At 31.5% G+C, this 13848-nt stretch overlaps 1 protein-coding gene across 1 annotated transcript; it reads left to right on the forward strand.

Annotated features, from left to right (window-relative positions):
- On the forward strand, positions 1–4829 carry LOC147397972 (plant UBX domain-containing protein 7-like). Its single transcript, XM_086448941.1, has 10 exons — positions 1–118; positions 1445–1566; positions 1651–1758; positions 1908–2067; positions 2161–2238; positions 2330–2398; positions 3282–3425; positions 3526–3607; positions 3701–3921; positions 4506–4829. Exons 1-10 carry the CDS (start codon positions 35–37, stop codon positions 4671–4673), a joined length of 1236 nt encoding a protein of 411 aa, XP_086305067.1. The 5' UTR covers positions 1–34; the 3' UTR covers positions 4674–4829.
- The last annotated feature ends 9019 nt before the right edge of the window (positions 4830–13848 follow it).

Here is a 13848-nt window from a genome sequence, read left to right on the forward strand (position 1 = left end):
TTTCTACTTTTTTTTTTTTTTTTTTCGATTCAGTATGGAGAAACAGACCATTCTAGCAACTTTTCTTGAAATTGTTCATGAACAATCGACCACCGAGACTGCAAGACAAATCTTAGAGGTCAGTATTTCAGTTTTTTATTTTTTTTTTAAATTTAATTATAAAAAAATTCGGATTGTATTTTTTGAATTTTACTTTATTGAATGATTTTCAACTATCTTATATGTGTGATCTAGACTCTGTTCCTATTGGTTTTCTGGACTTCGTGGATTTGCAAATAAACTTTTTCTTTAAGTTCCGTAAATTTTGTTACATAAATTTATGCGGGTACCAAGGTTTCAAAACTTTGTTTGACGTCTTCTCTTCTTCATGGCGGATGAGATAAACCTTTCAATTCGGTTTAAGTTATTTATTGATAGATATATATTTAATAAAAATAATTGTAATTTTTTATATATAAAATAAGGTTAATTAAAAGAGGTTTAATCATAAAATCATATTTATTTAGATAATACATATCTAAAATTCTAAAATTGAATTATTTTAGTTAAAATACTCAAAATTGTTAGAATAGTCCCACATCGCTTAGGTACTATTGGGAGGTGCAGTGTATAAAGCGGGGGCAACCCTCTCCTTGTAAGCCGGTTTTGTGAGGATAAGTCAGGCCCATGGGCTTTAACATGGTATCATAGTGGATGACCTCAGGGATGGGTAGGGTTAGTATCTCCAGCCTTGTGTGGAGGGAGGGGGAGAGCCGAGTGTCTCCAGCCCTAGCGCTGAGGGGGAGTGTTAGAATAGTCCCACATCGCCTAGGTACTATTGGGCAGGGGCAACCCTCTCCTTGTAAGCCGGTTTTGTGAGGATGAGTCAGGCCCATGGTTTTAAGGACTCGGACGAGATTTTCAAAATATCATCCGAGTTATCTCATTTTTCTCGTAAGATTCCGCACAGTTGAGACGCTTTATCTATCCAAGTCATCATGGTCTTAGACGAGACTTGAATCCATGGTAGGTACATAAATAATAAATATTTTAAAACTTATAATATTTTAAAAAAACTTTATCAAATTGTGTAAAATTCCCTTTTGATTTGGCTGAATAGATAATTAAATAATTGTAATTTTCAATTTTTTATTTTTAATAACGGGATTCCGGACATGTAGGACCAACTTGTAGTGGCGAGGCAACTAGCCTCTTAGAGCATCATATCTCCCCAAATCCTATAGGTAAATGTAATACCCTAAAAACCATACATACCACGTAAGCCGGGATAAATCCCTGTCGATAGTCAACAAAAACAAAAGGGTTTGAACTCAAGACCTCTCTCTTTTTGGAGGAATGTATTGGCTACTACACTGAACATTCGTTGGTTTGATTATAAATGCATCATAATAATTATTTTTTTGTTATTTTAGAATTTATGATGGAATGATATTGTGACATACAGGCAACAAATTGGAATCTTGAAGAAGCAATACAGCTATTTTATGGCAGGAACGAAATTGGAGGTTCGACATTGTCTTCGCAAGTAGAACATCATCCACCACTATTGTCTAATCAAAATTTCGCGTAAGTCATGGAACATGATTTTAAATTCAAAATTTTTCCTTAAGAAGTTCATCTATAAAATTTTCTTCTTATCTTTTGATTCAGTACTGGGTGGGATAGTGACACGGAAATTAAAAATGATGGAAGTGAAGAAGTACACCCTACTATACCAGTAATACACGAGACTTTATATGATCACGATGACATGTATAGGTATGGTTTGGCTCTCTTTTTTTTTATTTTTATAGTAGTAGTATGGATGATATATAGATTTAAATGGTGAAATATATAGGATTGATCATGTTGTTAATTATTATTATTTCATTAAGTGATCAACTCTCGATTTCTTGTTTTCGTTGCAGAGACTTGATGATGAGATATACATCAAATGAGCGAAGAGAACATGTTGAAGTTTGGGAGTCTGAGCAAAGTGTCTCACCTGCCACAGATAATTCCCAAATAAATCTTGCTTCCATGTATTGTCCTCCATTTGAGTTGATGCATCGTGGATCATTTGACAATGTAAGGAGGGATTTCTTTGAAAAACTTGTTATTTTATTCTATGATTTAACTATCAAAGTCCGTCGTTGATTTCCATATCAACTACAAATGCAGGCAAAACTTGCAGCTTCTGCAAAAGACAGGTGGCTTCTCGTGAACTTGCAATCCACAAAGGAATTCAGCTCACATATGGTAATGTTATCTTTCTTTTTTAAACTTAATTTGAACTTATTTTGTTATTGGTTCGAATCTTCTCTTATTTTGTTACCTTTTCTATTAACAGTTGAACAGGGATACATGGGCAAATGAAGCTACAGCTCAAATCATCAGGAATAATTTCATCTTTTGGCAGGTTTGTTTTTCGACGTTTTCGAGAATTTTTGTTATTATTTTTGTGAACCATATTTTATTTTTAATCAACTGTTTTATGTCTAATTTTTATGTCACAAAGAAAAGATATTATGGTCAATTAATTCTTTTATTGTTTATTGAGGAATTTGGAAAGAAAAAAAGATACAAAGCTTTTGAAAGTAAGGATTATGGTTAAGTTCACCTTCTTTTGGGTTAAGGTGTTCCCAGATTTTAGGGATGTACTTTTTTTTCCGGAGGGATTTCATATATAATTCTTGGTTTAGATGTCTTGACCGTTTTTTAGGTGTTAGGTCTCTCGACGTTTTTTTCTCTCTTATTATCAATAAATCTCTATGTCTATCAAAAAGATAATGTGAAAGATGTTTTGCTCAATGCCAGCCTTGTTTATACTTTGTACTCTGATCATATTGTTTTTTTCAATCTTCTCCATAAGTGCATTGTCGAGTTTAGTCCCACGTGGAATACTCATTGCCTTATCTCTCTCCTTGTAAGCTCTTGGGCCTCTCCACTTATTGCCAATTGGTTTTGAGTTGGACCTCAAATTTATCATGGTATCATAGTGGGCCTTTCTCTCCTCCACGTGGTCTAATTCAGTCTGGCTCACACATGTGGGGGCATGTTGAGTTTAGTCCCACATCAGACACTTATTACCTTTTCTCTCTCCTTATAAGCTTCTGGACCTCTCCACTCATTGCCAAATGATTTTGAGTTGGAGCCCTAAATTTATCATCCATGATGCCTGGATAAACAATTTCGGAGGGAGAATCCCGATATGGAAATATTGATTTCGTATATTTTGTTTCTTGTGATTTATCATTTGCCTTCATGTAACAATTTTTAATCTTTTTGTGTAACCAATACAGGATTATAATCATACTAGGGAAGGGAGGAGGGTCTGTAGTTTCTACAACTTGGATACCTTCCCTGTTGTTCTTCTCATTGATCCCATCACAGGACAAAAAATACATCATTGGAGTGGAATGATTCAACCAGAAGGTTTAATGGAGGTACTAATTATCAAATTAGTCGGCTATGAAATTTTATAATTTCAAAACTTTTTCATTTCTGATCTCTATAATTGTGAAAATTATTTTTTATGTTGTTTAGGATCTAATGCCATTCATGGATAGAAGTCCCAAGGACCATGTGCCTCTTCATCATAAAAGTACAAGGGAAAGCTCTGTCCAAGGTATATAAATTTTAACATATGATATGAAATATTACATCATAAGGTACATTTTTATTTGAGACTTGATTTTAATTCCTCTACTATTTGAAACAGATGAAACTATTGGAGAGGAGGAACAGATGGTGATGGCATTGACAGCTTCTATAGAAAACCTACAACATGTGGATCCAACCCCTATCGATGAAAATGGATCCACATATCTGCCTCTCCCGGAAGAACCCAAGGTCGACAGAAGCCTCCTTTGCAGGGTTGGTCTCCGTCTTCCCGATGGAAGTAGGGTTCAACGGAATTTCCTCCGTACGGATCCAATACAGGCAAGACTTCTTTTTTTTTTTTTTTTTGTTGCTAGGCAAGTAAGGGATAAGTGGTAGCATGGCTGGGGGTTTAACCAGTTTTAAACCTTGGTCATGGAAGTAGACTTTCTAGAGGAATTCATTTTCCCTCCAATTTTATTAGAAAAATCAATTTCTCAACAACACGATCACTGAGAAAATGAATTTCCTAGGGAAATGTTTGCCAGTGTTTGGTTGCACCTAGGAAAATGTCAAAAGAAAAAAAAAGAGTTGGCTTTTAGTTTTGGGATGGTTGGAGTAATTGTGCGAGAATAACGTTCGGATCATTTTCCTTCCCTACCAAGAAAATCATTTTTTTAGGGAATTGTGTTCAACGATATTGTTTATTTGCAAAAATGGTTTTCATATGGGAATTTCCTGCATAATAATATGAACCCCTAGAGAATGTTATTATAGACCTCTCTTGTTGCAAATTTTGTGTGATCAATCCAACATATGTATGTCTACACAATTGGGACATATAATCCATGAAGACAGCACCCTTTTTTTTCTAAATTTACTAGTTCTCATGTGTGCTTATTGATCTTCTTTATTTCTTGGTGCAGCTGCTGTGGTCCTTCTGTAGCTCTCAATTGAAGGAAGAAGGAGAGACGCGGCCATTTCGCTTAACACAGGCTATCCCAGGAGCATCCAAGTTTCTGGATTATGAGAGTAAACTTACCTTTGAGGAGTCCAGGCTCGAAAATTCCTTGATCTCAGTTATTTGGGAATGATTTGGTGTTTTTTATGCTCTCTCTTTAAGTTTATACATGTTGTTTGTAAATATCAACTAATGGTAAAACCATCTCATTTATGGTCTGAACTAGTGTTAATTTAGAAAAATTATGGTTTTCGTGTCATCTTGATATTATATTATTCACCTTCTTCTTCGGTTCTACTTCCTCTCATATTTTTATATGTTACAACCTTATTTGATTTTCAAACCATTTTATATGATTATATTCCTTAGTCTTGTGGTCCTTCAATGTAACAACAAGTTGATGCCCATGTGGCCCATCATCTTGTATGGTCCTTATAGTTCAATTCATGGGCTTTGGTGTCATGGGTTGGTCCATTCTTCCATGGGTCGCCAACTGGGCTCCACAAATCTGATTTTAGCAGACGTACGCTCCATAAATCTGGATGGGGCCCACTCTTCATGATGTACTGCTGTAGTGAAAGAGATGGGCCTCTACTCAGTAGTATTTTTCAGGTTTAAACAACATTTTTGGGGAGTCAAAAGGGAAATTAACTTCATCCATCACCCCAAAATTTCTCAAGTTCAATTTAGTTGTAACATTTATCTCTTTATTGTTCTTCCTCACTCTACTGATCTCCTTCTCTATACTGATTTTTGTCTCTTGTGTGATATAACACATTGATGATCTCAAATAATAATCGGACAATGTCAAAATGATTCTTCATAATGTTTTGAAATATTTTAAGATTTTAATTATACGTCAATAGTAAGGTTGAAATGTATAAAACATTAAAGATTGATTTTCTATGAATAACAAGCTTTTCTTCCCATGAGAAAACTTATTTCGTTGCCTCTATTGTGGATTGGTACAAACTTGTTTTGTTTTGAAATATAATAATGATTTTCTGACACCCCCTTCTGGCATACACCCCCTGACGTGGCATATGTTAGAACCATAGTTTTTTTCCCACATATTTATGGGGATGTACAGTTGTGTATCCCGAGGAAATAAACCTATGGTTCTAACCCATGCCATGCCAGGGAGCTTATGGGAGTGTATGTTAGAGGGAGCATAAAACATCACGACTCTTTGAATTATGTTGTCATATTTTTAACCCAATTTGAAACGACTTCCTTAAATATGGGATTGGGGAGGTTGTTGATGGAGAAAAACTAGGAATATTTTTTGAAGCGGCCATCCGCTTCAAATTTGAAAAAATTAAATGGCATTTTTCTAAAATTATTTATAGCATTAAATGCTTCATGTTACTTTTAATATCCTATACAATCTTGTTCTTTCCAAATTCTTTTGAAATGTATTTATAAATTATTTTTTGGTTAAAAATAAAATAAAAATCAAAGGTGTTTGATCGATCATCTATTACGTATTTAAGAGATATTGAGTCTCGTTCGTTTTATGATTCACCATCATTTGGAGGAAAGTTGCAAGCCATGGAAGAGGGCATAGAGATGGCAAAGAATTCTAATTTCAAAAATTGAAATTGAAAGACAAAAATTTCTTTTGAATCACAAACAACATCAACTCTTTTCAAATAGAAACTTATGAAATTTTCTTCATCATATCCAAAGCTCTTCTTTTTAATTTTAAAAACTGAAATTGGAACGAAAAATTTCTGCTTATCCACAAACAACTTCAACTCTTTTCAAAAGAGAAACTCATGAAATTGTGAGTTATGTGTGGTATAAGCAGGGCCATCCCTTCCACTAATGCCTATATGTTCATCAATTGCCATGGAAGAGTGGGCCCATTATCCACTCTGCTGATTTGGAAATCTTTATGAGTGTCCACTAAATTCAGATTAATGGAGCCCACTTCAGGGAATAATTGCCCAACCCATGATGCCAATGCCCATGAATTGAACTGCCTATATGAGATGATGGGCCTCATGGTTTCCTTATGATTTTTCAAGGATTCAATGAGAGCTAGTAGTATAAGGCATGAACTTCCAAATTATTGCACTGATGACCATGAGACCAAGAATTGTTGATGATGTTTTTGGGGTTATAATCATATAAAATGTCTTGGAAATTATATATATCATAGATTTTTGTTTAAGGGTCATGATCAACGGATATCAGTGGGACGATTCTGATTCTGTTCTTAAACCATTAAAAAAAAATCAAATTAATGGAATCGGTAATATAAAAAAATTTCTCCTTAAACATTCAGTGTTCCAATAGATCCTATTCTAATTAATTCCAATAAAAAAGAATTCAGAACCGATGTTTCTTATTTGATTTCAGTTCTGATTAATTGGGTACCCATTGACACCCATAGTCATGATCTAATGATTTGAAAAATTATTGATGAAAGAACATTCGATCCTTCCAAATCATGACTATTTGATTTGTGTTTACACAATTGGGATAAAGTGTTTTCTTCATAAGACACATGATCTGATCCTTTGTTTGAATATATGAAGTTCCTGTATGTCAACTTGAATTCGATTCAATCCAATTATTATCATATCAGAATTAGAACCCAATATTGAGATCCCAATCCGATGAGAGTCTATCAAAATTCTTATTGGATCAATTGGTCTCAGATCAAACCATCCTAACCACACATAAGGCACCAAGTTGTGCATCAGTTGTAAATGAAGGCTTGGTCGTCATTGTTATTTAAATGCACTAGAAGGTGGCAATCAAAATGATTTATTTGTGAAGGGTTGGAATTAGGGACGGCAATCTTAACACAACCAGCAATCATGACTTGAAAAACTAAAGTCCATCTGTGCCTACAACATGGATATTCTCTTTCGGATTATGGGGGTAAAAACGTAAAAAATAAAGTTAGAGAGTTATTATTGAAATTTTTTAAGATTAAATGGGTAAAAGATGAATAACAATAAAGTAAATTAAAAGAGGTAAAGAGAAAATATAGTAAAATTAGAAGAAAAAAAGAGTAAAGAAAATAAAGTGGGTCCTACAAAATTATAGTTTGATGGGAAGTTTGTCCCATGCACAAACAAAAAAATGTAGCACTGCGAGCCCTAAAATCGGATTAAGGGGGGTAAAAATGAAAAAAATAAAGTAGGTAGGGTATTAATAAAAACAATTGAGATTAAAAGACTAAATGATGAAAAATAATAAAACAAAATAAATGGGTAAAATAGGAGATATAGTAAAGTTAAAAGAGATGAAGAATAAAGGAAATAAAGTATGCCTTGCCATTGTTATTAAAAAAAATGAAATTAAAAAGTAAAAAATAAAAAATAATAAAATGGATTAAAATTGAGATATAATAAATTAAGAGGGAATGAAGAAGAAAGACTAAAAGTGTGTCGTAATTTAATGAGACATTTGTCCAACTAAAAAATGATAATTGAGGGGATATTTATCCCCAACTCAAGAAACACAAAATTGTAGCAATTTAGTTGTATTTTATTATATATACTAGAGTTTACCCATGCCTACGACACAAGCATTGTTTCTCAGATTAAAGGAGTAAAGGAGAAAAAAAATAAAGTTGAATGAAAACTATTATAAAAAATTAAAATTAAAAGGGTAAAAGATGAAAAATAATAAAGTGGATTAAAGAGGTAAAAGAGAAAATATAGCAAAATTAGGGGAGGTAAAAAATATATAAAATAAAATGGATTCCAACAAACTACAGTTTAATGGAAGGGATATTATTAAAAAAAATTGATATTAAAGGGGTAAGAGATGAAAAATAATAAAATGAGTTAAATTTTAAAGGGACAAAATAGAAAATATAATAAAATTAAAAGGAGCATCTTCTCTCAGGTTAAGAGGATAAAAGTGAAAAAAATAAATAAAATTGGAATGATATTATTAAAAAAATTGAGACTAAAAGGGTAAAAGGTGAAAAATAATAAAGTGAATTAAAAAGTTAAAATAAAAAAAATATAATAAGATTAGATAAGTGAAGAATAAATAAAATAAAGTGCATTTTATGAAATTATAGCTTGAGGAGAGATTTAATCCACAAAACTATAGATGATGGCTATAGTTGATTGGACATTTGTACCACACACAATTACTCCAACTAATGTGTATTTTATAATATAGACTAGAGTCTAATTGTACCTATGACACAAATATCTTCTCTCAAGTTAAGGGCATAAAAGTATATATAAAAAAATTAGAGGGGTATTATTGAAAATTTATAAGGTTAAAAGGGTAAAAGATGAAAAACAATAAAATAGGTTAAAGGGATAACATAAGAAATATGGAAAAGTTATAGGTGGTGAAGTGTAAAGAAAATAAAGTAGATCTCACAAAAAATTAATTAAAAGAGAAAATATAGTAAAATTAGAAGGAATGAATACTAAAGAAAATAAAGTGACCCCCACAAAATTATAGCTTGATGAGAGATTTATCACACATACATATAGTACTAGGCCCTAAAATTGGGTTGAGAGGGTAAAAGCGAAAAAATAATAAAATTAGAATGGTATTATTAACAAAATTGAGATTAAAAAGATTAAAGATGAAAAATAATAAAATGGACTAAAGGAAAAAATATGACATATAGTAAAATTAGAGGAGATGAAAAATAAATGATATAAAGAGAGTCTCAAAAAATTATAACTTGATAGGAAGTTTATCTTAGTTGAATTTGTTTCCTTAAAAAATGGGTTGTACTATTGTTATCAACAAAATTTGAAGTTAAGAGGTAAAAAAAATAAATAAATAAAAATAAAAACAATAATGAGTTAAAAAAAAGATATAATAAAGTTTGATGGAGTGAAGAAGAAAAACAAAAGTGTGATGTAGGTCGATGAGATATTTGTCCAACCACAAAATTGTAGTTGAGAGGACATTTATACCCCTCATAAGAAATTTAGGGATGTGGATATGCATCTTCTAAAATTTTATTAGGATTTACTTTGATTAAAAAATTAGAGATTTCCCAATTTGATTAAGAAAAATGAAAAAAAATTGTGTAAAAGATTGGCAGGCTAGGGGCTAGTTTTAGAAATATTATTATCTAAATTCATTAGCTAGCTACAAATAACCGATTGTTTTTTGGTTTTGTTTTTTTCTTTCTTCTGAGTGTGTTTGAGCCCATATTATTAACGACCAAATAATAGTAAAAGTTTGTGGGTTTTAAGGAGTATGGCATTTTTAGAAAAAGCTCAAGAATTAAAAAAAGGGCTTTCAGGGGAGATTTTCAATTGATTTCAAAGAAGAAAAAACAGAGAGTTTTTTGCAAAAAAGTTGAACAGGTTGAAAAAAGAGATGCTATTTTAACATAACATGCCCTGAAAATTGAAAATTTTCCAAATAGTTGACTACTCATTTAAATTCCGAAAATGGTAAATTACCGTTATCTAAATTAAAACGTTTTGATCTAAGTGGAGAAAAGATTTATTGTTGTTTTATGAAATAAAAATAGAGAATGTATTTTTGTTTTTGTTTTGTAGTATAGGAAAAGTTTTTTTTCCCAGTTTAACCTAAATTTTTAAGCACCATTTTCGCAATTAAAATTAATAGCCTATTTTTTGAAAATTTTCTCAACCTTTTTGGGAATGATCCCTTAAGGAATTACTTACAGGCTAAGATAATGGTTTTCTGAAGAAAAAAAAAAACTTGTTACTAGAGATTGAGGAGGTCATGCCCATACAATAAGAATATTTCAATTTAGACTATTTTAGGCATGGCCATTATCATCTAAATTGGAAGAAATATTCAAATTAAAAAAAAAAAAAGAAGAAAAGGTTATAACAAAGACTAATTATTATAAAATTGGCACAAAAATTAAGGTGAGAAGGTATAAAATTTGTTTGTAAGTATTTAATAATAAAAGGTTATAACAAAGACTAATTACTATAATGATTATTAGAGTTTGATAATATGACTCGCCAAGTGGCATACTCAAATGACTCCATGACGTGGACAAGTTCATAACTATAGATCTAAATGCCTTGGGATACACAATCCCTCAGGATACACTTTTTATGGGGAAGTGCAATCGTGTATCCTAAGGCATACAAATCAACGGTACTAGAAAATGTAAGAGTAACTCTAATACGTTTTAAACTAAGGAAAAGTCATTGACATGGTTTGAGCATGTTTAACTAAGATCGATTATATAAAATTTTAATTAGAATAAATATTCAAGTTAACACGTTACAGAAGTGGAAGGAATATCAAATCGGATTTGAACCAACTCTAAATATCCTTAGGATAAGGCTTTGATGATAAAGCATTAATTACTTCATAAATCAAATTGGATATGATCCAAATATTAAGATCTAATAAGAATCCAATTCGACTAGAGTTCGAGCCATTAAGTGTTGGATAAATTCCAGATCCATATCCAATAAGATTCTTAATAGATTGGTTCCATGTTGACCCAAATCCAATCTGATCCAATTCAAACCATTGCCTATCAAAACTTGAGAAAATAAAATCTAAGAATTGAAGTAATGTGCAACTTCACCAATAACTCAAAGTTATGTCTTTCAATTGTTTTATTTTGCTGGGATTTGTTCGCATAAAAGGCTATAAATTTGTTATCATATAGCAAACTTCTACGCTAGGAAGGATGCACACAAGTGGGGTACAACCTATGTGATAACTCCTCAAAAGGTCAACATTCAATCAAAGTTGGGCTTGGATCACATCTTGTCCAATCAATGGATGGTGACAAGATTCTGTGAAACAATCTTTTGCGTGCTTGTCAAACCTTTAAAACTTGTCACTTCAAATATTTATTATTCTAGTGGGCCATGCACGTGCAGGCTGTATGATCCAAAATTCAAACAAAAAAATGATGAATAAAAATAATATACTCAATAGGATGAGGACATTCATGAATTAGACAATCTTCATTTTAATTTAAGTAAACAATATTTGATTTAGAGATTAAATCTAATACTCTTTTTATATCATTAACTTCACAAATACATAAGTGTAGAACTACTCATATTTAAAAGTATGACAATCAGAACCACTCACCCAATACCCATTGAATGGGTTAAGAAAATTTACAAGGAGTCTTGGACTAAATAAACTTGAGATATAAACACAACTCCTACAACTATAGTACATCATAGTCAATTTTGAACCCATGTATCATACAACCATGCCTCTAAAGGAGCATCAATATACAAAACCATAAGGGCTTTCAAGAAAAAAGCTAATCAACATTTGTTGGAACAAATATAAGACAAAAATTGAAATTCTCAATACATAAGACAACCTATAAGGAGTTCTGGAATTGAGAAACTTTAGATAAAAACATAACTTTTACAATCATAATACATCATAATCAACTTTTGAACTCATATTATCATACAACTGTTCCTCAACATGAGCATCAATCTACAAAATAACGAGGAATTTTAAGAAATAAGTCAATCAATATTTGTTTGACACATTGCAATTTTCTAATCATTTAACTTAACTTAAGCCATTTGATCATAAGAGCGAGTTAGAGCCTCGATTTTAGGAATTTACAAGTTCGATTAAATCATTGAGTGAAGTTATGATAATTTAACCAAGGTTTAGGGAAGATTTAACAATGAGAAAGTATAACTCTTATGTTTGTAATATGATACGACTCTTCCTTGGATTGCATTTTGTTGGAGCATATGGAATTTAATTTCAAGTTTTTTCAATTATATTTTCTCTCTCCACCATTCTCATCTTTATGTCTCTGAAACTTGAGAGAATTACACATTTTAATGTTTTCCTTCATCGTTTTCTCATGAATTCTATATGGGTTTTTTGTTACACCTCCAATCAATCTCTTCTTTATATAGCAATCATTAACATTTTTTTTTTTTTTTGTTCTTTTCAATTCCAATTGGATTCTATTTGTTTTCAAATAACTACCAATAAATTTGATTTTCTGTTTCTCTTCAAACTCTTTTATTGCATTGAGTCCTATTTGAGTTTTCTACGAAAAAAAGTTCTCCTAAAGTCCACATTCCATTCCCATGAATTCATTTGGAAGGAATTTTATTCTCCATGGATCCCAAACTTTACCTCTCATCAAAAGGGAAATTAACTTCATCTGTTACCCCAAAATTTCTCAAGTTCAATTTAGTCGTAACATTTATCTCTTTATTGTTCTTCCTCACTCTACTAATCTCCTTCTCTCTACTGATTTTTGTCTCTTGTGTGATATAACACATTGATGATCTCAAATAATAATCGAACGACGATGTAAAAATGATTCTTCATAATGTTTTGAAATATTTTAAGATTTTAATTATACGTCAATCGTAAGAATGTAGAAAACATTAAAGATTGATTTTCTATGAATAACAAGTTTTTCTTCCCATGAGAAAACTTATTTTGTTGCCTCTATTGTGGATTGGTACAAACTTATATGAAAAGTATTTTGTTTCGAAATAGAATAATGATTTTCTTACACCCCTTTTCTGACGTACACCCCCTGATGTGGCATATGCTCGAACCATAGTTTTTTTCCCACAAATTTATGGGGATGTACAGTTGTGTATCCCGAGGAAATAAACCTATGGTTCTAGCCCATGCCACGCCAGGGAGTATTGGCAGTGTATGTTAAAGGGAGCATTAGAAAATCACGACTCTTTGAAATATGTTGTCATATTTTTAACCCAATTTGAAACGACTTCCTTAAAGATGGGATCAGGGAGGTTGTTGATGGAGAAAAATTAGGAATTTTTTTTTTAAGCGGCCATCCGCTTCAAAGTTGAAAAAATTAAATGGCATTTTTCTAAAATTATTTATAGCATTAAATGCTCCATGTTAGTTTTAATATCCTATACAATCTTGTTCTTTCCAAATGCTTTTGAAATGTATTTATAAATTATTTTTTAATTAAAAAAAAAATATCAAAGGTGTTTGATCGATCATCTATTATTTAATAATCTATTACCTATTTAAGAGATATTGCGTCTCGTTAGTTTTATGATTCACCATCATTTGGAGGAAAGTTGCAAGCAATGGAAGAGGCTGTAGAGATGGCGAAGAATTCTAATTTTAAAAATTGAAATTGAAAGACAAAAATTTCTTCTGAATCACAAACAACTTCAACTATTTTCAAATAGAACTTATGAAATTTTCTTCATCATATCCAAAGCTCTTCTTTTTAATTTTAAAAACTGAACTGAATTGAAAGGCAAAATTTCTGCTTATCCACAAACAACTTCAACTCTTTTCAAAAGAGAAACTTATGAAATTTTGAGTTATGTGTGGTATAAGCAGGCCCATCCCTTTCACTAATGCCT

Source organism: Akebia trifoliata, chromosome 7, assembly GCF_017979445.1.
Source record: "Akebia trifoliata isolate Shusen 1 chromosome 7, ASM1797944v1, whole genome shotgun sequence".
NCBI classification, from domain to species: Eukaryota; Viridiplantae; Streptophyta; class Magnoliopsida; order Ranunculales; family Lardizabalaceae; genus Akebia; species Akebia trifoliata.